This window comes from Xylocopa sonorina, chromosome 10, assembly GCF_050948175.1.
Source record: "Xylocopa sonorina isolate GNS202 chromosome 10, iyXylSono1_principal, whole genome shotgun sequence".
Taxonomy (NCBI): domain Eukaryota; kingdom Metazoa; phylum Arthropoda; class Insecta; order Hymenoptera; family Apidae; genus Xylocopa; species Xylocopa sonorina.
Window position 1 is genome coordinate 4593484 of NC_135202.1, and position 25699 is coordinate 4619182.

Sequence of the window (25699 nt, forward strand, 5' to 3'; positions counted from 1 at the left end):
ATATAAGTTCAACGACTATTGCAGAAGAAACAAATGATAAACTCATAATACGTTTTAACTTATTACATTGCTTACCACGGCTATCAGGACTGTAGCCTGTTACGTTCCAGGACATTGTGTCCCAAGAGGGTATAAAGTTCCTCAAGACCTGTTTTTACATTATAGACCCTTGAGAATCGCATGGATTTAAAGTTCTAAGGCGTAAAGTTTACACAACATTTTCAGCACGAAATAAAAGTCTCTTTAAATAGTATGAAATATATGAAACGTGTTCGAAAGTGAGCACAGCGAACTCCATATATGCGATTCATTCATGAAAGACGAAAATCCAATCTCAATCGAAGCACATGTTACGTGAAATAACAAGGTTATATACAATTTTTCTCCACGACGTAGATTAGAAATTAGATTAAATTGGACATCGAAAAAATTGTGAAACGGAGGCTTAATAAGTACGTGCGTATGCGAAGTCGTTCACGTACCGCGATAAAAACTAGTATCGATCGAAAATCCGCTCGAAACGAAAACCACCTTCATTATCTCCGCCACGAACAAGTGGTCGAGGCTCGATTATTATCATTTTCCTGTCTCTGGAAGCAAAAGTCCGCAACTCTCGTCACTGCTATTTCTAAACGTTCGCAGGTGTTTCCAGAATATGTAGACGTATCGGGGAGTACTTTCACCCGATTGTACGCTCGATTCGAAGCCGATAGTCGCAGTCAGACACGCATCGAAGTGCATGTTCAAGGCGGTCAACTCGCTCGCAAAGTATTGTCTAAACAAATGATAAAGTTACAAGACACCAAATAATCTAAAATCAATCTTTAAAAAACGAGAAAGTCTTAAACAAAAAGAAAAGGAAAACCTTTTTTAATTAATCTAATTTTCATACATGAATAGTCAGCCACAAATCACCCAACAATACAAAAATCATTTATATATATTATATATGAATCACCCTATATTATATAACCCTCGCACAACATCAGTTAAATCCCAAATTTCCATCCCCAATTTCAGCCGTTCCTTTTACTTGACAGTACGTTTCAAAGTCTCTTAAACAGTACCTTTCATCAATCCCAAAACTGAAGCTTGAACTGAAAATGCAAGAGTTTATCACGGCCTCTAAACACTTGACCTCGAGCATTCTCGTGCTCGGTGCAAGAGCCGGCTGCCGCGCCATCCGGCTGAAGAATCCATTTCCGGAAACGTACTCCGGAAACGGCCGTATTGACACAGTCTAAGCCCGACGAAAACTGAATTACGTTTGTTAGTGGAAGCAATCGCCGCTCGATTCTTTTCATCGATCATCCGGATAAAGTTCCGGACGGCGCATAATCCGCCGGAAATACCGCCCGTAGGAACTGTCAAATCACTTGGAAGGCGCGCTCCCTAGGATCTTAAACAGACGGAGGAAGAGCTGCGGCCGTTTTAAAGAAATCCCCTCGCAAATCCCACCCCAACCCCTCTTCCTCTTGCCTCTTTATCTTCCACTCTTCCTGTTCCCTTCCCTTCTCGCCCCTCGACCCCTTTCTTTTTGTATCCGTCCCTCCTGTTTCTTCTTCGACTCGTCCTCGCAGCGTCGTTCTTTCTCCCTCCTTTTCTCTCCGTTTCTTCCCTTTTCTCCATCCCCCTCTTCTGTTCGCGCTGTCTGTTTTTGTCCGCCGCGAGTCGATCCGGAGGAGAGTTACTTTTCAGAGGCGTCCGGAAGAAACGACGGAAACGAATCTTCAGCCAACCGTGTTGCAGAGGGGGAGGCGACAATAGACGCGCTGCGGATGACGTATTTATACAATGCCGCTCGAAAGTATTAGGCGATACTCCCTTAATTGTAATAAACGCTTGGGATGTGTTGTTGTATAATAGCCTTCGTGAATTTTAGCGAGCTTCTCGTGCGTTCTGTTTCGTACACCCTATACGTACGGCCTATTGGAAATTAATTACCCTACTTTAGCTACCTGATTCAATTTATACCTAATTTTTTTTAGTATCAACGTGTATTTGAAGAAGCTGTTCTATCTTACAAGTTTGAAAGACAGGTTCTATTCTCATGAGATTAATCAGGGTAAGCGCGAGATCCAATTGTCCGGATCTCTCGTAAATATTTTTAGGTACTCGCCTGATTTTTTTTTTTGGTAACCTCGTTTCGCGTACCAATTTTATTCTCAAATAGATCGAGATAAATTGAGAGCCTGTTAAATAGTCATAGAAATGTCGTTATTTTACATATTTATTTGGGTCGGTTAAATTCAAGCTATCTTAAAATCGCACGGACCGTGTTGAAAACGACTATAAAATCGTTACCATGTTAATTTATACATTCAGTTAGCGAACGGTATCGGTGAAAAGTTTCGCCAAATTTAATTACATTAAATAAAACATCGATCCAATTCCCAGTAAGAACGAACATTAAATCGCGAGCGCATCGGGCTTTTATTAAATTATCAGTCCTACGTAAATTAGAACTTTCGTTCGATACACAATTTGCCTGTAGTCCTATGTTCGCCACGATATTTTCGAATGCTTTCACGGACGCCCATTTCTAATGTTTATTATACTCCCTATCTAAAATCTAGAAACTCTTGACTAGAATTCAGATTAGAAATCAGAGCGGTTTGTTTTCCAAACAACAATCGTTTTAATTGAGGCATGTAAATTGTAAACGATTGCGATCTGCCTTTTGTTTAACATTTACTAAACTCCAACGACCATAAAATGCATTTCTCCAAAGCACACCAATCGACAGCAATTATTGCTACGTAGATCAAATTTCAATTCTCTCTGAAGTGTGTTGCTTCGGTTAGCTATGAGGATGAAAGAGGAAAGATGCAAGAAAAAGAGAGGGAAGAACATTTCGTCCTGGGCCTGTGAGTGAACTCCTCAGTAAGGCTACCAAACAGGCCCTGCCTTAGACGCGAAGATGTTAGGAACAAGTCAAGAAGTTGTATACATTGAAGCGGATGGGTAGTCGTGTGCCTTCAGGAAACTGTGTAAGTGTCGATGTCCCTCTAATGGCAAATGTCAAAGTACCGCCACATCTTCTTCTCGATCACACTTTCCTAATTATAAATAACAAACCCAAATCCCAATCGAACCTACGCCAAAAATATTCAGCTGCTCGAAAAGGAGCGAGGAGCCGAATCTCTAAACGCGCTCGCCAGGAAACAGGAAGAGAGAGCGACAAAAGGTACTAAAAATTGTATATCAAAATTACAATCCAAAACTGCCTCTCGAGCACCAATTAAGTTCCTCGTAAGCGGCAGCAGATTGTTCCTTCCTCGTGCCAGCGCCGAAACACTTCAACTACGGAGCGGCGGCGGTCCTGAAACGGCCGGGGGTGCACATAACGAAACGATTACATAACGAAACGGGCCGACTGCGCGCCACCGGCCACATTTTGCCCGGTGCATGTGTTGTGCAGCGTTTACACAAGTAAGCTCGTTTCACCCAAAGCTCCCCAGCGGAACTGGGACAAGGTCGGCCGGCTTTTTTGCGCGTTTCCGCGCTTCCATCGCATCGACAGAAGGCGGGCAGAGACGCGTATCGTCGGACATGCCCATACATCATGCCCGGGCATAGGGTCCGCGAGACGCTACGCTTTAAGGCGACCAGCTAAGCTACCCTGTCTAAGTGCCCGCCATTGCTCCGTCTTCGATTATCGCGGTATTTGTCTTCGATATTCGCGCGAGCGACGAAATGATTCGTTAGGGGAATTTTGGCGCGCGTACAATCTTTTTTGACGTTCCAATCTAGTATGGAGAAAGGATTAAAGATGTTCAAGATTTGTTTAATGACTTTCATGGGATATTTGAGACTGTGAGTGTTTTTCTGAATGAATTTAACGAAGTTGCGATGAGGAGTCATTCTTGTATTTATAATTGAAGAGATGTGAGTTTGAAGAGAAACGTATTTTATAGTGGATTTCTTCAAAGTGCTTGAGATACGGTTTGATCGAAAGAATTTTGCATACATAATCTCTGCATGCAATTATCAAGGAAATAGTATATTAGCAATGGTGATTCGTGTGTTTTAATGGAGCTGTGTTAAGTAATACTTTGATCTTCATAATAAGTGAAAATTGAAGGCTAGGAATTAAGTAGAAGGAAAAAGGAAATGTGCACTTCGGAGATTATTCGAAAACGAAGGTTAACGATCTTTCGAAAGCAGCTATTATCGCATTAGAAAATGGATAGATGTGTATATACAGATGACAGTAATACTCGTTTAAAAGATCTAAATGGAATGTTTTAAAAAATGAAATGTATGCAAATGGGTATCAAAAGAAAATACTTGGTCTACTCGCCCTTAACGTGCTAATAAAGGTTCATTAAAAAGCATTAAATCCAGTGTTTCCGTTTACCACAAAGCTGTATCCGGTCGCTTTAACCAGAAATTTGTTTTGCCTAATTGCTTCACGTTCTGTATAAACAAGTCGTTGAAGAAAATGCATGAAGATAAACTGAAGAGACCCGCCCACGCGGCAATACTTTCAGTCAGACTTTAATAAAGCCGGTTTTAAAGCAAATTTAAGAGTGGCCATTTCGACAAAGAGAAGAATTTAACCACTACATTCATATAAACACAATGCAATCAGCTTTTTCTGAAAACAGAAAATCTTCGTCGCCTTTATCCGCAGATTGCATTCAACACTCGGTTAATAAGGCGAAGTGGAAAGATTCGTGAAAATGAAAATCGAGATCGTTGAAAAGGATTGTTCCGATGAGAAGAAAGTCATTTACCTTTGACTATTCTCATCTTCCTCAAAGTGCACTGACAAATACGAAAAATGATTAAAATGAATACATTCACCTTCGAATCTAATTAATGGCATATTCGTTCTCGACAGCATCCCTTAAAGGTTACAAAACGATTCTACCGTGTGAAACAAGGAAAGAATCACCAAGAACAGAATTGCATTTCAGATTTCGTTTCCGCTGGAAACGAATTTAAAAGTTCGTGGAATGCACGTACACTAACGGGAGGAGACCATTACCAGAACGATGCGATGCCTGCACGCAGTCGCATACGTACGTATATTTGCCACGCGTCACATTGGGCCCTTACCGTTATTGCAGGCATACCTGACAGATTTTCAGAGTCGTACATCTTGAAAAAAAGGCCACAAACGTAATTTCGTCATTCCTGACATTCGTCTTATTTTTATTTCCAGAATCGTCCCTTGTAATTTAGCAATGTCGAACAACATAAACGACGCTGATCAAATAATTTAGTATTTCCATTAATCTATGATTTGTATTGATTGTAATCTTAACTTTAATCTGAAGAATCGTTGAAATTTCCAAAAAGGAACGTAGCTTCGATTTTTCACGTGTTGGTGCCCCGAAGTTTGGATACTATGTACGTACATACAAGTGTCGCAGCTGGTTTATGCAACAGTACATTGTCAACCGCATTCCAGCCCTTCTCTGTCTTCCACCCTTCGAGAATGTCCTCGTTAATTCTGGGACGGAAAAGGACACCACGAAATTCCGTGGCCAGAGGCGGAACTAAACACTCGTTACGCCCGCGATCGAAGATCCACCGTGGCCTCGATATATTATTTCGCAGCTCCGCGCGAAATAAGATAGATTTCCGCGCGACAGAATGAGAATACCGAGTGTCCCGGGATTCTTGAGCGAAGAGAATGCGCGGCTGATGATATCAGCTCTTTGCAAATGGAATTCCCATTTAGAATTGGCGAGAAATTTTCTCGTGCTAAATTTTTCCAATAATAAATCTGACAGGTGAAAATATTTCCACCAATCTGTTGTCTCATCGAGTTTCGTATTTTTATATAAAAAAAAAATTATTTTCTAAACATATTTCCAATCGCAGTAATTTATATTATAAAAATAAAATTGTCTCGTTTGTATTTGAGGGTGTCATATATTTCAAAACCCTTGAATTTTTCTGGCATTGTGTCCGCGACCTTAGTAGACGTGTAAGCATGAATATGCCGTGAAAATAATTAAAAGTAGCAAGGTGAAGAGCAGAAAAGAACAAACGCTAAGAAAGTAGGAAACTTTTACTTTTGGAGAGCTGTCAAAGAGATTACTCTTCCAGCGAGCAGAAGAGGAAATGATACATCAAAACAAAAATACGACTCACTGAATTTCGAATCAGAGCTTGGAAAGAGGCAGCATTGAGAGCATCACTGTTAGAAGCAAATGCAAAAAAATGATACGTGAATGTACTGTAAATTCACACACGAATAATTAATAACTGATTACGATCCTCTCCACTCCATCACTCTCTATTACTATTTAAATTAAATGAATTCAGAATATTAAATAAAAAATTCATTACAAATTTTATATTTGACATAGAAATCTACAGTACACGTACGTTACAAAATTATACTTATTTTACACACTATCCCAACTCCTTATTCCCAAATTCGCTAATTTCAAACTGAAATCGAGTAGACTAATACATCGAACCAAACCCAGAGCCGATTTAATTAATTCGTTTGTACCACGAGCGAAACGCAAGCGAGGATTCATTAACGAGCAACAAATTGCAGTTTGAATACGAACGAGGCCTCGATCTCACGATCTGGATTGGTAACGATGGGAATCAACGGTCCATCTTCGCGAGGAAACAACGTTTCTCAAAGTGTATCGCGGCAGATACTAGGTCAGAAGTGAATCTATCTGGGTGAACCTGTGCCTGTGTTTACCTTGCACTTCACTCAGGAAAAAATAAATTCGCAACGCCAGACCGTGCGTTATATTCGCGGTTCCCACCCCTCGTTATGCGTGAGCAAAGGGAGCTCGACGAATTACTTGTTTCGTACGTATTTAGCTGCTTTTTTTTTCTCTCTCTTCCCTACAAGAACGGTCGGTAAGTTGCGAGCTGTGCCTTCCGCTTTAATAATTCGGTCGGTCGGAAAAAGTTTTCAGATGCGGCGAGGGAAGTTGAGACCGCCTGAAAAACTGCGCCCCGTTTTTGTTTCAATTTCAACGCCGCCCGCGAAAGTGTAATTTAGAGGTATTTGGTTATCTCGTGCATGGTAATTACTGATATTTATTGAAACTACTGTGCTGGACGCTGGTTACGTTCAAATTTTTGCTGCGCGGAATAAAATCGTATTTTATCATTTGCTTCGTACAGAACGACTTCCTATTGATCGTATCGCTCGTGTTATATTCATTTGTCACTTAGCCAAGTCATTCGTCGAACTTTCAAACTCGATCCCCACGAGGTTTCGAATGAAAAATCGAGTCCTACATCATCACCTGAATTTTTCGTGCAGATTCGTACTTATCTGATCGTATCTGTAAATCGGAAACACCCTGTATGTCGAGTCTTGCTTGGAAGAAAAATTGGAAAATGTGGACCACCGTTATTCTCAATAATATCAAAATTATTGTTTAAGGTGTTGAATCGTATTACTGAGAAACATGGCGTTCATTGACACTATTTTATCGAAATAATATGTTCGAAAGCGATAATAGGGTTGTTTCTTTTCGTGGGAAGACAGAAATGTGCGTGATAAAAGCTTCTGCAGCGATTTCTACAGCAGCTTCGTCGTACGCCGACCAAGAGTGTCGATAAAATCCGATCGTGGAGAACTAAATTATGTTGGCCGTAATGGTGCAGTGAATCTGTTGAATTAAATATCACGTGCCGGAAACAATGCGACTTTTATCCGCAGTTTCACCGAGCATTTGAAGTACAAATAATTGCCACGTTTTTGCTAAATAATATTGTGCTCATACGATGATTATTTTAATTATATGATAATTCCAATTACACAATCGAAAATGATGATTTAATTGTATCTAATAAAATAGTTTCCCCGCGTAACTCTTCTAATATGAATTAAATTATGTTAATAAATTATTCTGTAAAATATGAATCCTTTTTGCGTGCAATTGTTTTTTAACACCGATTAGCCATTTTCTGAATGGAATTTCTGAATGTTTAATGCAACGCTCACGTCCCAAATACCTTTTTCTCCTCAATTTTTTTCATCTACCAGCACAAAATTACTAACAACAACCCAAAGACCATCGAAAACAAAACTAACTCTGAATATCCCTTAAAACAGCTCTTGCTTACAAAATGAGCACTGTGGTCGCCTTCGTGCGAATAACCCTTCACTCCAACCCACGAAAAAAAAAAATTCCCACTCGCCACAAAAATTCCACGCGGTCACAAATATTCGCCAAGCATACCTGTCGTAAGATCAGGACGTGCGATCAGCGCCAAGAACGTCGCCAGCAGAAGGCAGCGGAGTACCGATGCCAGCGTCTCCCTCGATCGCGTCATCGTGTCTGGTCCTCTTCTTCGTCGTCTTCGTCGTCGGTCACGGCTTATCCTCGCACATGTCTGTAAATTATTCACGATGAATCGTCAGCTGACACAGCCTGATGGGCATCGTCAGGTTGCATCTTCGCCGATCGCGCTGAAGATGCAGCCTGCGGTAGACGCGGAGGGCACTCGACGCGCGCGGTCATGGTGGCTCGCGTGGAAGCACGAGCAGCGGCTGGTTCGCCGCGTCTTTCGTTCCAACCGGGGGAATAAGGCGTTCTATGGAGCAATTAAGGCCCGCGATCGCCCCAGAGGGGAAGTATCGTTCGCTTTTACCGCGTCGTGTACGGTCAGACGCGCAGTGTAACGAGTGCGCGCAGGAGGAGTTCGAGAATCAGATTTTCGTTGAGTCAGTATTATTTACATAGGTTCACCATATTCCAATTTTCAGTACGAACGAATTCCTTGCATAACTAACATTGACATTTGCATCGACGACTTCTGAACTTTTTACTATTCTTAATTAAGTCCGAAGGACGATTAAACGTTTTTAAATTAACATTCGAGCATAGTTTACATATCAAATTAAAGAATGCACGTCTGGTTTGGGTTCTCAGATTCCGGAAGGTACAAGGTGAATATATAGCATTCGAGAGTGTAGAATTACTTTTTGCTAGTCAATTTCGGTGGGATAGTTCCATCGGACGACATAAAAACTTTCGACGCTCGTTTTCTTTTTTTTTCATTTACAGCCATCATAGGTCACGATACTATGAAACGGCTGAAAAAGGATGTAACCCTGGTTAGAGGTGTGTGACGCCGTTTGCCGTGCAATTAAGTTCAAGTTAAAGAGAAAGCACGGAGCGTAATACATTCGCGCGGGCCGGATCGTGTGTAATTGTTCCCGCGGTGAAATTGTGTAAATTGGGCAGGCCGCGTTGTGAAACGCGAGACACCCGAGAAAAACCAACGGGAAGAGTGAGAATGAAATCGAGAACGGAGAAGCTGCGGACACTTTGATAAATTAATATTTTACAAAGTAAAGAATTTTCAATAAAAAAAAAATGAACATTTGTCTGATCGCATTTAGTTGTCTCACAGTGAAGATTCGAAAGAATCAGCCTAACACACTTTGCTCGTTTCGTTTTTAAATTTGATACGTGTTTGCATAATTACGTTCTACGTAAAGTCGCGTTCCGCTTGAATAAAATAGCAGGGCAGCAAAGGAAAGCCTCCTCGAAGTGTTAATTGAAATAGAGAAATTAAATTGGCGGACGACAGTGTCTTTAAAAAAAGAAACGACGAAAAAAAGGAAATCAGATTTCTTTTACGACGCGGTAGCGGCCGCCAGCGAAGCCCTCGATCCATCCCGAGATCCTCTCGAGTATGTCGAGTTGATTGACAGCCTCGATTCGCGTAATGCCAATTTGTTCGAGTTACGGTCACTAACATCGTCGAAAGTGAAATCGTAGCGTGCAAAAACGCCGGCACAGATTTTCGTGATAATTTGTCGCCGAGTTCTTAACATTCCTCCTACGCAATTGTCGCCGCAAGTTAAACAGGAACAAACGTGTGCAACCTGTCGGGTGCATTCACGTTGCATTTCCGCCCACGTTCCGCTTCTGGTACTTCTGTTATTATTAGAACCTCCTACTTGTACATATCTCTTTGAATTACGCGAATCTCAATTACAAAATTAATTATTCAAAGTGCAATTTTTTTAAATAAAACACTATTTTATAAAATATACAATTTTAATATACGCCTGTCAGCGTCGTAATCTATTGTTTAGAGTCACAGGAAGTTACACAGCAGCCATAACGATTTCATATACGAACGAATGGATCCTGTATAACTTGATGCAATAAGTAACCGTAACAATTAAACTACTTTAATGTCGGGATACGCTACTGTAATTACAGCGTGTATCGCTCGTATAGGTTGGCAATCTGTAAATCATTAAGCGAATTATTGCCGTGTACTTAACAACTTCCTTCCACGATAAAAGGAATCGAGATAAAATCTCTCCTGCTGAAAAATTCTTCGGAAGTCACGTCGCCGTCAAATCTAATATATCTTTTATACTTGTTTGCCGTTCTTTATGCTCTACACAAGTGGCCCTACATTCTTAACTACCAAAGAAAGGATATTATAAACGTTTGAAACAATCTTCGATTCACAGTTGTATTATCGACACGAGGACACCCACTGCAGTCGACCACAGTTTCTCCATCGCAACAGGCTACTTTTCGTTTCGAGAAGTATGTCTAGACAAATTGCAACCATCTCCCTAAATCACTCCGCGCGAATGGACACCGTGAAATCGAAATTCCGCAAGATTTCACTCGCAAAATCGACATAACGTGTTCTCGTACTCGAGAAACGATACACCCATAAAGTCAGGCGCATGCCTTACCCGGTAGAACGACGCGTGGATCACGCAGCTTGACCTTGATGCAACGCAGATCTAGGAGAACCCACGGAAGAGCGAAACGCCACGGCAGCGAGAGGAACGGAAGCGGTAGAATCAACTTGGACTCGAGTGAAACAGCGAACCTACTTTAAAGTAGCGGACGAATGAAAGCCGTATGAATTCCCAGCCGTTCCAAGTGCAAGGACATCGCTTTCTCATAGGAGGACGCGTTCTAGCTGTGGGGAAAACGTAGGCGTCTACGCAGTCGGATGCGATCTACCCTTCCCGATCGCAGGTATTTTCTACAGAAGAAACCGTGTCAGGCCGGATAGTTTCTTGTTCGTTGAAGATAAGTGGAAAGTTCAGAATACAATTTTTTCCAATAAAGTCTTGCTTTCGAAGAACATAAATTGAAAGTTTCGTAGGATTCATTGGTCAGTCTCGCACATTTTTGAAATCATTTTCTACAAAAATAATGATTTATCTACGCAAACTTTATTTCAGATTGTTAACTTGTTTCTTCATCAAGATCAGTCAATTCTTCACTCTATGAATTACTCAGTGTTTAAAACATTAAGCCACGGAGTATATCTCGTCCAAAACCTATACATCCACAAAAAAAGTCGAGTCAATTCTCCGGTCAACCCTATAAACACCCTATCAACGCCACACGGCCCAAAAGACAAACAGTCGGTTCGTCATCGCAAAAAGGACCCACGATTCGTCCGATCTCAAGGCCAGTAGCGTCCTTTTCACCCGGAACAATGAAACCTAGACGATTCCTCGAGAGAACCGACCCATCCGTTCTCACCCGAGCAACGATCAAACGACTCGAGATACCCCTCTGCTTTGGACCCCGGAAACGATTAATCTTGGTCAGGTGCAAACTTTCGTGGCACACCAACCGCGAGCCTGGTCACGAGAATGACCTATGCCATCCAGCGACGCAACTTACCGCCACTGCCTCGAGGATCTCGTCAAAACCATTAACGCGGCGCGAAAGAGCCGTTTAATAAGAGGCCCGCGAGCGGTGTAACGACACTTCCGGTCCACGCGCGGCTCGCGTCCGTGCTGTTCAACTTTCGCTCGATTACGTGTCCTGCGTTACGCCAGTGAACGGTCTTGGTGGGCACCTTGAACGTTATCGGTGCGAACAGGACCGCGTCCAGGTGTGCAGGAGTTACGCTGAGAAAAAGACCGCGGTTGGGTTGGGCTCGTTGAGGTTGGGATCACGACTCGAAACCGTAATGTAGTGGACGTTTGTTGGAAGGCCGTGGAACGGGCGCAAGAAAGGTTCAAGTTTTTCTCCGCGGGGCCTTGAATCGGATCTTAAGTAATGTTTAGCCCGTGGCGAAGGAAATTGCGTGCAATTAGGAAAGAGAGAGAACGGTGGGTTGGGAAAGGATGGGGACGTAGAGGCGTTAGGACTGTGGCAAGTCTAATGCAAGTGTTTATGTAAAAACTCGCGAATTTAAGAGAACCACGTTCGCGGCGATATTAAGAAACCGATGATGAATGAGTTACGTCTATGTGCGTGAATAATTTGATGAAATCCGATGAAAATATTGCAACTGGTAATTGTTTCTTAATAAGTAACTTAATAATCACTTATCCTGCCAAAATATTAATTTTCTTGAGTTTGAGTAATGTTACTGGTACTCTTGCATTCATAAAATTTGCGTTACTTCAACTTTTTATCGTAGATGCCATTCGTACCCAGCACGTGGTCACCAAGAAATCATAGCCAAATTCATAATTAAATCTTCAGATTAAAACTGACAAATGATGCTTCTTCGATTAAAAATCTCTGCAATCACGTCTGACATTTTCAAAACTTTTAAATGTCACAAGCATGTAACCTTAAGTTTCGTTACATCAGGTACTACCATCGCTGAGTTATCCAATTTTTATTCGAACTGTAAAGTTTGATTAAATATACCATTATTCGAAACATACAAAATAAGTCTTAAGTTGTCAAGCAAATAGTCTTATTCGCAACTCGAATGATTGGATAGAAATATGGAAAGCTAATGATTCTCAGAATGCATTCTAACTAAACACGTAGAGAATTTTTCTGTTATTCACTTTAAACTACTAACTTTATTTCAAATAAAACAACTTGTTTTGTATTCCCCAGATTGCAGACAAGCGGCGATAGCTTTTGTTGCAACCATAGAACACCCTGCCAAACTTAGCATCCACCACCCATCCCTCGCAATACTATCCAGCAGTACAGTAAACCACGAGACATAGTAACTCACTGCAAGTCCCATTCAAGTAGCTATACAATTCAACATATAAACCGCCAAATGTGTCTTTCGCCTCTTATGTACTCGCACAAACCTAACGCATCTACACTTATTCGACAAAAAAATAATATCCAACATAATTAAAAAACAATTTCGTATTATAACATAAGTACACTCGACATTGGAACCTAAAACCGTGTAACCGCAAAAGAAATCTAAATTGTCCCGATTCTCATCCTCTAATTTACCCCCCTAGACCTGAGTACCCAACATACAAATCGCCAAATGTGTCTTTCGCCTCTTATGTACTCGCACAAACCTAACATATCTACACTTGTTCAACAAAAAAATAATATCCAACATAATAAAAAAAGAATTTCGTATTATAACATAAGTACACTCGACATTGGCACCTAAAACCGTGTAATCCAAAAAGAAATCTAAATTGTTCCGATTCTCATCCTCCAATTTACCCCCCTAGACCTGAGTACCGTAACCAGCGTCCATACCAAACACTACAAGCGCAATTGCTCTACAAACCTTCGTCCTATCCCAACTACTCCGCTTCCTCTTCCACAGTCAATGGAACTCGAGGTGCAAGGAACGAAGCGAACACAAGGTAACAGCAAGGACACCGCGCGACACTCGACATCCGAATGAACCGGCGAGATGGTCCGGCCTAGCTCTAATAAAGAATCCGCACGAATTCGCGACAAATCGGCTTTGCCTCCCTCCTCGGTGCTCGTCCACCGGCCAGGCGAAACTTTCGCCCAGTCTCGCGTTTCACGTTTCACTGGTGACTGGCATTGGCAGCGGTCGTACGACGGCCACCACGTCCACCACTTTCGGTCCACGGTGGTCCCCACGGAACGGAAACGGGGCCCCACGGCGGGAACTTTCGACGAAACGCGACTGATCGGTACGGCTGTCTCTCGACTCGCTTTACCCGGCTTCGTCGACGTCCTGGGCAAGGAACCGGCAAATGGCTCGCGCGCGTTCGACCCGCCATCGTATATCCACCGTTCACCCCCCTATCGCGCGCTGGACAGGCTCGTCCTTTCGCTTTCGACGGCCGCTGACCACCGTGATTACGAACAAGTGGCTGCTCTCGTGGTTGTTTGTTTGTTCGTCAAAGATGAATCGTACGTCGTTGATTCGATGATTTATGATCGAACGCGGAGAGTTGTAATAAGGACGAAGTGAGAGAAGGTGAACAGCTTGGTGATGGATGTTGGAAACGTCCGGGAGGGGGTTGAGCTTTGGATTGTATGGGATTGGGTTGAACAGGAGTGTAGGGGATTGAAAAATTTGGTGGCATCTGGTTTAAACGTTTCTAGTTAGCCACAAAGAATTAATTTCGAATGACTTTCGATACGATTAAATATCGTCTGATAGGTATTTCGAGTGTTGATATTTTCAGTCTTGCTAAAGGTAATTATTGTATTGATTCAGGTAAACGTAGCAACCCTTTCTAATAACAATATAGTTGTAAAGGAAAATATCTTCGTTCGTATGTATTTAAGCAAAAGGCGGAAGTTATGGTAAGATCCAGTTCCTTGTTGGTTATCTTTCTCTACTATGCAATTACCATGCACTTCTGTGCAAAAAGATGAAGTACATTACGTGAAATGGTAACACCGTTTGACTCCTTTCATTTACGTTCGAAAGGAGTGCTACGGGAAACGAATGGTGCGTTTTGTATAATGCGTTCAATTGCACCTAATCACGATAACAATCGGACTGCATCTCATAAAACGGTCTTCCTGCGCCTTTCTTTCGTGTATCTTTCTCCAATTTGCAATTTTTAATGATTCCTAATGGACAAATTGGGGCTGTTACTATCGTGGAAATTTTGCATAAACGTTATGGTAATAACACTTGCACTTCCGGTATAGATCACTATCTCACTATGTCGTATCTACTGTGCAGAGCAAAAGACTGGGACCATTTTCCAGGTCTTTCTATTTAAATCGTTCTATATTGTTATAGTTTCTTTCTTATTTTTACTAAAGAGTTTTTAACGTAATTTTGAACTCTTCCATACGCATACCAAATTTCGAATCAGCAATTCTTCTAGAGTCTATTCGTTGAAAGTAGAGATATCCAATTGAATGGAGACCTTTTGTGGCAGGAATGAAAAATTTCGTACAAATGTCGCAAAAGCACGCATACTGGTCCGCAGTCAGTACGTGCGAGAAATTTTAAGTTCACAGTGCCATCGTATGCACCCAATAAGATTTCTGAAAGTTTCAGGGCCAAGGTCCTTACGGTTGCTATTATCCCAAGTTCCTAGCGCGTCTTTTTAGAATAGTATTTTGACATCCAGCCAATATCGTAGTTAACGTTATTAAAACTCTCAGGATGCATCGACAACAATTTACACAGCCTGGTAATTTCAGATTTAAATTTATATCCGTAGTCGATATTAATTAGAATATTGGATAGAAACGAGCAAAGTTATATATATTTAAAATTTATATATTTTCCTGGAACTATTCTTCGTAGTGTTTCTAAAATTGATTTTTGAAAATATCCACCAAGAAGAAATATTTTTACTTTGAAGAGAGTAAGAAAATTCTTGGTACTTTGTGAAAAGTGATAATTTAATTTATTTAAAATACATATTTGCCATTTTAAGCTATCGAACATATTAAAGAACAAAATGAACTCTCATCGTAGTTCACCCTCTCCAAAATTCACACCTTCAATGATTATTGTTATCCCTGATTTTCATTCTGATTTCTGACAAATTTTCCAAGGATGATCGAACGTCCAATACATCACTTCCCCGCGTTCTTTCCTGTCACACGTATAGTATTAAACCACGTTTATCCAACGTGTGATATTCATTAGTATAAAAAAGGGAAATGGTATCGACGATCAATGAACACTGCTCCACGAGTAGTGTCAAGCCTGTGGAATGCACGGCTAGACAATACCTGCGATCGAAATCAAGGCATTGATTGATTGGCAAGCAAGAACCTTCCAAGGTGATCTGAATGCGAGGTAAAAATTGAGCGCGGAAAAGTGAACGTACCGCTGGCAGTATCGTGCAAATAAGTGGATCGTTTTTATGGCAGGGCGGGTCGAAACGTCCACAGTGGGACTGTTAGAAGAGGCACGTTTAAAGAGAAAATGTGTGTTTCCACGGTGGGCGTAAAAACGACTCGCGGAACGCTAAAAGCGTTTGATAGAATCGAAGAAAAACGACGCCGTCCGATTAGATTAATCAGCTGAGCGCTGATTAACGTTGAGCAATGCCACGGATGCATGAAATCGATTTCTTAGAACGATTACCCGGCTAATTTTACGATCCGCGATCTTTTCGCGTTGATTTCAAAGAGATTCCTTTGTCGGAGATCTGCTATCCGACCGAGAGTGTTTAATTATTCTTCCATTAGAAATATAAAAAAAAACTTTTAGCTGAGCGCTATCCATTGAAAATCTCTCGAATAATTCGAAGACGATAGCTCTAAAATCGCTGGAATAATTTTCTATTTTACTGTTTATATAAAATTATCGCCTGTTAGGCAATAATTTATTAACTATCACATTTTTTATTCTCACGTTCCTACTTTGAATAAATGTATCGAATACTTCAACAGTGGTCAGTAAAAAAATGCTCGTCCCCTCTAATGGTCCATTCATGGATTGAGGATCTTTAACGCGTTCCATAAATCCTGGAATAAATCACAATCCCAAACTCATCCATCTCCACCGTGTACGGTGCACGCGGGGACGACTCTATATTTTAAATTTATTGGGCGTTTTCAGGAAGCAAACACGTCTCCTTCGCGCGGCCACCATTTTGATTTATCGGGTTACATTATGGGACAAATACAAACACAGATATATTTCACTGGAACATTCATCCGACAAGTGATAATAGTGCTTTATCCGCGCAGCCCCCTCGCGTTTCGATTACTTAAAAGCATATTTCGAGCATCCCCTTTATCCGTAAAGTCGATCAATCTTCCAAGTCATTATTTCATCCTCTAACAGTTCAATTTATAGATTTCAGAAGTAGAATGGATCGATTTCGTGGCACCGTTCGGTTTTCTCCATCCTGGCGCAATGAAATAGTGGTATAATACCGTGGAAATGTCTTGGGCCACATGTGTTATTGATTTTATAGGAACAATTAAAGGTACCGTTCGAATTACGATAGTTTTAGTTGCGAGGACGTACGAATGAACTCTCGTGCAACAATATCGTACAATATTTTGTAATATGTCACGAATTACCTGCGATTTGTCAGCGGATCTAAATTTGTCGCAGTTCAGGACAGGTAAAAGAGCGCTACCGAGAATTACCTGCTGGTCGCCCGTAAAAGGTGAAGTTTCAGAAGTGTCTTCTTTAAGTACTTTCTAAAAGTTTGTTCTAAAACCGCTCCGCGAACTTTCTCTGATTGTACCGTGTCGAAAGGTGAAATAAATTGTTGTAACATCGAGTAAAGGAGCGTGCCACCGGAATGTTTGATCCTGCACGAGCAAAGAGCAAATTGAACCGACTCCGATCACTTCAGCTTAAACTTTACGCTCAACTTTAACTGTCTTGCGTCTCTTAATTGCGATCGGTAAATGTCGCTGTCGATCGATTGTGTTGAAACAAGGAAAGTCTTCTGTCGGTATATGAATTTTTTATTATCAGATGTCAAAGAAAAATAGAATTTGTTTGCTCGTTCTTAGCCGGTACTAAACTTATTTTATATGCACAACAATTGTTCAAGTCAATGGAATTTTGCTTGATAAATAATTTATTGAAACTGAAGGTGTAAAACGTTAATTGTTAAAAATTGCCAAACTTGCGAATAAAATAGAATTCAAATATGTATTATGTAACTTCAAAAATATGGAAATGAGTTGGTACATACATAATCAGAAATATCCCGAAACCAGTATGGAAATGTTCTTATCGTTTGTCTGACACTTTCAAGTATCGCATGTGAAACAGGAATTTATATGGTGTAACAAATGTGAATTTAAATATAATTATACATAGTTACAACTCTTAAATTATGCTTCTAATTAGCGTACTAAAATAGAAGAAATATTACTAGTGCAACAAACAAGTTGTCTGCAGCAATAACCATAGGATAAATTGAAATTATGCAGTCACCAAAATTTTTATCACATTTATACCTAGCTTTAAAAAATTATTAATCTGAAGAAATAAGGTATTTGTGAGTAAAAATCGCGTTAGAACAACTCAAAACCCACGTTGATTTGAATTCAAGGTTCGTTCATCGGCCGTAAATTATTCAAGAAACCCGCGAGGACCTCAATTAATTAGCATAGGTGATCCAACATGTCGGGTAAAAACAATTTAGTTCAAGGCTCGTTCGAATCCTCGTTCATGTAACAAGCAAATTAACGGAATGCAACATCGTCTTGTCGCGATGTCTTATATCCCATCTATGTAGGCATGAAACACACGATATACCTGACATACTCCGCAGACGTTTCCTACGAATAGACGAAGATTAACAGGCGACAAGGGAATAGGCTACATTGACGCCATTTTCGCTAAAATCAACCATGCGTTACTTCATCGAAAGCACGTTTCCGGTCTAACGTTTCTTATGCAATTTGGGAACGTAATTATGCGTGTACGAATATTAATGGATCTATGAGAAGAAACTCGGAAGGAAGGAAAGAAAAATGGCGCACCAGAAACGCGGCGTGACGAAGAAAAGAGAGCGGAATGGGGAAGAAAAAGTTAGAAGGAAAATTAAGACACTGAGAAAAAGCATTAATAGATCAAGCGAGCTGTATACGCCACAGTTTTTAGCGTTCACTTCATTCAACTAGTTAATCAGGGAACCCCCCGTGATTTATTGCACACCAGTAGCGCGTAAGCTTTAGCTCCTAAGCCATCTTTTTACGAAGAACAAGCAGGATAGTCCGAGAGAGATTTACCGAAGAGAGTTCTATGTTATGGAACTTCATTATAATTAACGACTGAACGAATCACATTTCCTCTAAAATACAGTAATTTCCAAATATCCACCATTTTATATCGATAAATACCCAAATTCCATTGTCTCCAAAAACAGCATCCCAACTAGAAAAATGTTATTCTCCTCTGACAATTTATTTCTGCACCCACCCTTAAAAACATCCAGCAGAAAAATACATTCGACGCCTACTATATTTACCGTTCACCATCCAGAACTGCGCGCGTATCATTTTAATCAACTCCAAACGGCAAACAACATCATTCGAGAGGCTTTGCAATAGAAAAGCAGCCTGGCGGAAATCCGCCGCGGCGGCGACATTCCGCAGGTTGAAGAAGAACAATCGAACGTCGTTCGCCACCCTCCGCGGGCTCCCGTCCTTCTCTGGGCCCGTTTCGAAATTAAAATCCCCATTGTCACCGCGTCGCGCTGTAACATCTCCGCGGTATCAAAGGGGTTCACCTCGAAGTGATTCCGGGGTGGCGATGGGCGCGCGCGCGCGCGCGCGTGCGGCCATCCTGCTCGCGTTACGCCACGGGAAAATGCACAGGAACTCGTTAGGGGTATATCTGTCCTTTCGTCGTCTGCCGATTATTACGCGGAAACATAAAGCGTGAAGTGCGACGCTGCCGCGGGCAGGAAGGAGGTCAAGAGTCTTTTGCATCGTCGTTACGGTTCCTCGCGTCGAACAATGCGACCGCCGACGACGCGTCTCTCTCTCTCTCTCTCTCTGTTTCGGGTTTTAATACGAGGTATCCGACGACGACGACGACGACGACGACGACGACGACGGCGACGACGTCGATCCGGGCCGCGACGGCACAATGAACGACGGGAAAGAAGTCGATAAAGGAGAGGGAACTGAGCCGCGTACGTGTTCACCGGCGTTCCACGCTGATTTCCCTGCCACTGTTAGCCTATGTACGTGCATCATTCTCCTTTCGGTGAAACTCTGCCCTAATTTGCCTAGTTTCACGGGGACGCCTCGGCGGCGCGAGGAATGTAAAAAGATCGGGAGACTTTGCTGGAGACGTGGCTTCGGTTCTGCCGAGGACGTAGCTGTTTCTCTTTGGGACGCAGCGGATTTACGGGTGGAAATGCTGGGAGACTTCCACAATGATTGTAGGATTCTTTTCTATACTTGTGATCGCGAATATCTGAAAAATTTCAGACTAGTTAAGGGTGTCGATTATTTGTAATATAAGAAGAAAAGTTTTGTTCATATTTTACGTGTCTTCATTTTGTTCTGATTTTGTGCATTTTTAGTAGATACTATTATGACTTGTTTTACTTAAAATTCTTAAAAGAATCGTCTCGTAATACTGGAATGTTAATAGTATACTCGTTAAGATCTGTGTACTTGCTCGAATGGTTGCTCCTTCAAAAAAGAAGTAATTTCCACCCCTTTCTGCGCCCATATATCGTCTTTAATTCCAGGGTTAGTATATCTTACTTAACATAAGATTTAAGAATTTTTCTGGATCCCCCAGAAACGGTAAGGTTCCTTGAAAAATTCACGGTACAATCCAATCCGTACGAGGAACCTCGACAATACCATTCCACGAACAAAGAGATTACAGTATCCGAGCAGGGTCGGTGAAAGAGAAATTCAGAGTGCATATCCCCTCGACCAGCCTATCAGATTAATATCCCCGAACCCCTCGACGAACGCACAATGGGCGTAGTGTTTCATGAGAGGAATAGTAATAAAAATGAGTCTCGCCCGTGCTCGCGCGAACGTTTCAGACTTTAACGACCGCGCGAAACCACCTCGAAGACAGTTTCGGAAGCGGAAAGTTGCACCGTGGCCAACACGGGACTGGGCGACGATGTCTTTTATCTGCGCTTTCGATCAAGAATTTTCACTTTCGACCGAAGAGCACCGAAAGTACCGCGTACTAGAACTTGGCTCGTCACTTTATTAGATCGCGTATCGCCCATGACAATTAGGCAAACGAATTCTTCATGCGAGAAAGTTTAAACAATCTTTTCAGTTTTTCTTGGCAACTTTTGATAAGCTTGATAAATGTTTTTGGAAATTAACAAGAGATTGTAATATAAAAACAGTGGAAGTTACTGAAGCAACCATTTTGAATAATTCTCTTAAGTCAGGCTGATTTCTATCAAATTTAACAATCAATGTGTGTTAATAACTGGTAACTGTTTTAATTAACGTGAAGAGAAGAATTTAACGATTTTGTGCAGTGATCTTGAATTTAAGTACTCACGTTTCGATTATATGAATTTCGATATTCTTCTTCATTGTGACGAAAGTAGATCGTGTCGTTTGTTACATTATAAAATTGTTTGATATAATTGTGTGAACATATGAATACAACAGGCTTTTTCTTGTTTTCTTAAAGCACTTCTATTGATATTTCTTTTGTCGTGCAGTTGCGAAAGAAATTCTACTTTCCTCCGACCTTTCCACTGCCATAAAATAACCAGTCTCTTCTATTGTACGGTCACTTTCAACGTATAGAAATGTGACCGTAATTGTTACAAATATTTAAATTTCACCGACATCGATATAAAAAAAAAAGAAAACGTAGGAGCTATCGTGTTGTGTTTGACAAGGGAAAAAAATGTCGATACACGCAAAGAAAAAATGAACAGATGTTTCTACGCAGATGAAACTGACAGGGTCCAGGCAAAAAATTTAATAAAGGCTCAACTGACCCTACACACGCACATCACGTATCGGATACAATAAAATGCTTTTCATAGTTTCAAACGCATTTTATCTGGCTCAAAATTGTCTGAACTTAAAAAATCAAAAACCTATATTATATTAGCGCATACTCGTGCTATATCCGCACGTGCACGGGATGTTTTCTTCAGCTGAGTATGTGAAAAAATTTGACACCAAAAGGATTAATTACTTCCAAATAGTTCATCATATCCCACATTTCCACTATGCCAGGTTTTTACTTCATATTTTTTGTTTTTTCACATATGTATATGCATATTATCTATCGTAAAAGAGTATAAAAATTCAAAGATGCATGCAAGTCTTCATAATTTTTATCATACCGATTGGACAAAAAAAATGCGAAGTCTTGTAAATCACAAAGTTAAAATTAATTCGAAAATCAATTAATTAAATTATTCGCCCCACTCTTCCGCGATTAATTCTCTGTGTGTTTAATTAATCTGATTATTTACGCGTACACATTCATGATCTGTATTCAGTAAACTTTCTGAATTGCAAGTGAAAATGCTTTTAAAACGGTCAAGAATGTCTCGAGCGATGGACCAACATTTTTATACATGGCCAACGGCTATCACAGACGCGGTAATTATTTTTATCTAGTCCACCCTGTGTCCGAGATAGCTTCCCATTTTGCCGTCACTTTTACCGGGTCCATTAAATTCTCAGCGCGTCCTCGACGGGGCGAGCATGCACGGCCGACGACGATTTTGCATTCGACACGCGCGAAGTGTGTTTACTCTCACGTTCGAGAGATCTTTTTCGATTCTGACCGTGTCTGCCGCGGGAATTGCCACTATTTTCGTCCAGATCGGGACTAATAGCCGCGCAAATTATTCGGTTAACCCAACAGAGTGTATCGTGAACACGTGAGTCACTTTCAAGGTGTTCGACCTGATATCTGTGATTCGAAACGAAGGGGTAGTTTTTGAAGCCAAAATAAGACGAAAAATTAGACGAGAGAAATTCTATTTGGAGATTTGTATTTTTGCGAAATAATAATTCTTAAATTATTATTTTGATGACATCGCGTTAATTTTTTTCAGCTTACACGTTATACCTTGTGAAAACACATAATCGCCATCATATATCACAGTTATTATACCTAGTCAAAATTCCAACAAATCTAATTTTCTAACTCTAACTAAGTTCAAACTCATCTAAATTTCATACATCAAATCTAATTCGCAATTTGTAAAATAATATCTGGGACTCCAAACATACAAGGATACCAAGCAAGGATGCCACAAAGTTCAAGGACTCTATCCTGATAAAAAGAATATCCGTAACGAAATACTAGAAAAAATGAAACAAATACAAGAAACAGAACAGCAAGACGAAGGAAACTGATCTTAATTAGAAGATCAACAACGATCACGTTACGGTCCAAACACACCTACAAATGGCTACTCCCGATCAGAATAAATAACCAACCAATATCTCATGACTCACTTACCCCCAAAACAATCCCATTCTGTTTGAACGTTTACCGTCCTCTTAAAATGCTCTGCTAAAAACACACTATATATACCATTAGTTCGAAACGATATTAGAAGTGTATCGATGCCTACTACCATTCGAGTACTTTACTCGCGCGATTATACATCTCGCCATGCAGGATGCCTCCCTCGAACTATCCACGAAATCCACGCGGAAGGGGTTCCGGAAACGAAGGACAGAGAGGACGACTAGGACGTTTCTTAATTTGCATTCTGGCAGGCAATCCCCTGGGGAGATTAATCGCTAATCCCAAGAACCGAATTAATTCGTTTCCTTCGGATGCGTCGCTAATCGGCAGCCATCGATCCGATGGCTCTTCCCGTGGCGCACCGAACAACCTACCGACGCCAGAAGGACGAATTGATTCGGCGAACGAATTTAGACAAGTTCCAGTCGGACTGTTTGTCGATAAAACCGAACGTGCCGGCGAATCCGGAGAATGGGCAGGGGGTTGGAGGGTATAAAGCATCGAGGGACGCGGTGGCACGGTATCAACTGGATCGCGGATGAAAAGGGAAAAGCCACGAGTGGATTTCATCGATTTCTGCACACTTTCCATGGGAACCTCGCCGCGGGAATACTTATGAAGCACTTTTTCGCTTTCTTAGTTTTTCTCTCCGGTTTTATGCATGTAGGGTACACGTATCGCGTTTCAGCGCGACGATTGACTTTGTAATCGTTGAAAGTCGCCTCGCACGAGATATTGATGGAACATGTTAATTCGATTTTCCTTTTCCAACGATTGCGAAAGTTTCAGACAGTTGAGGGATCGATCCTTGCGGTTCGTTGCAATGTGAAACTATATCGGAGAGTACGGAAGACTGTAATTTAAAAATTGAAGGGGTGATTGTAATCTTTTATTTGTTACTATCATTTTTCTGATGGAAGTAAAATTAATTGGATCTTTTATTCTCAGAATTTCGAAGCGGAAAGAATTTCCATTTATATACGAAATTATGAGTTATACACGGGAACTCCCGGGAAATTTGACGGAAACAATATTGCCACGGTGACTGAAAAATTGATCTTAATTTCCCAGCGCCTTTGACGAATCATTGGCTTCGAACTTCTTATGCAAATCGCTTGGCACGCGGCTCTGCTCTTCATACGGATTACTCAACGTCCCAAAATCCAAATAGCTTGGCACAGACACACACTAGCATAGTAATATCATGTTTGTGATCAATTAATCCAGTGTTTCTAAACCAAATATGTGTTCCACTTGAAATTATTGAACGCACGAAGTTGCGCCTCGTACTCTGGTTAGCAATTTATAGGAAATTGCGACAACTCGCGACGAAACGCGTACAATTCTCAAATGTTGTAATCTATGGACAACGTTAAAAGCTTGCTTCTATCCTATAACCATTCCTCCCCTTGTATCCCACGCAACTTAATTTTTATCTTCCACCTATTGCCATGTTTTTCTGTCCACGGTGAGCGATAAAAGTTTATACGACGGAATTTACACATGTATGAAAGCATTTATGTAAATTGTACATATCGTAACTTCCTGAAAATTCCTCCTGACATTTTGGCCGAAGAAAATACTAAAAATATTTCTATTTCGTAAATTTAACCCCCCAAGTCAATCCTTGAAAGACTTAAAAAAAAAATGCTACCACATTCTGCAAACTTATCTCTTAAAATTTCGTTTTAAAAATTTGTCAATGCATTAAAATTCTAACTAAAGTAGACCGACAAATAACGACGTAAGACAAGTTAATCAGTTGCAAATAGAGTCGGCTACAGGCGACAGACGCCACGGCGTCTGATCATGAGTGACAACTCTCCTTCAGGCCAATCGCTCGGTGAGACCACGCGGCCAGCTGAATCTACTTACGCTCAGCTATACAAATCGCCGTACACTATCGCGTCCACTTTGTCAGCTTGTTCTCACCACATATTTCAACTATCGAGCGATTTTAAAATTGAAATATAACAAGGAAAAGTCACAGTTCAATACATATCTTTGAATCATCTGAAAACCACTTTCTGCAGAAGCATCTTTAAGACAAATCTCCAAATTAGACATGGCGTCATTACGCCTCGTGTTATAAACCATCCCAAATAAACGCGTTCCTCACTCCATTATACCAAACACACGGACCACGAAGCCTTAATGGCACCTAACTGTACAACCGGTTAATAAACCATGCGATCGTTCGTGGTGCACCCGCTACGGTTAACCGATAAGTTTCAGATTGCGAAGGAACGCGTAATAACATCGGTTACAGCGAAACTTCCGCTCCATGTCGCGTGCGCGTATCCTAACTTTCGTTCTCGCGGCCGCCAGCAAAGAGTTCGCGTTTATTAAGGTCGCAGCGAGTTGCGTTAATCGCGAGTCACGTGTTGGAAACACCGGAAAAACGTTGATAGCGTTACGATCTATGCACAAACAAGCTTTCACCGTGAATTTATGCCATTGACTATATCTCACCCCTTTGAAACCCCTTCTTTTATTCGATGCAAATGTGGAGAATAGAGTTTTAATTATATCGAGCTTTTTTATGGTGGCATAGGCTACTGAACCTGCTCGACGAGATAAGCTTCAGATGACGAGCGGTTATAAAGAGATAAGGAAACACGTAAATTTGTGGCTTTCGAGGGACGTG

The 25699-nt window shown here is 41.1% G+C and overlaps 2 protein-coding genes across 2 annotated transcripts in view; one reads left to right on the top strand and one right to left on the bottom strand.

Annotated features, from left to right (window-relative positions):
• The window catches only part of Men (NADP-dependent malic enzyme), a 124993-nt gene that overhangs the window by 55190 nt on the left and 44104 nt on the right, over positions 1-25699 (top strand). The gene's annotated exons all lie outside the window — the stretch shown is intronic.
• The window catches only part of Cad89d (cadherin 89D), a 66528-nt gene that overhangs the window by 28088 nt on the left and 12741 nt on the right, over positions 1-25699 (bottom strand). Inside the window, exon 2 of the mRNA XM_076902868.1 lies at positions 8181-8334. Coding sequence (XP_076758983.1) covers positions 8181-8274 — 94 coding nt within the window. The 5' untranslated portion in view covers positions 8275-8334. The remainder of the gene's footprint in view (positions 1-8180; positions 8335-25699) is intronic.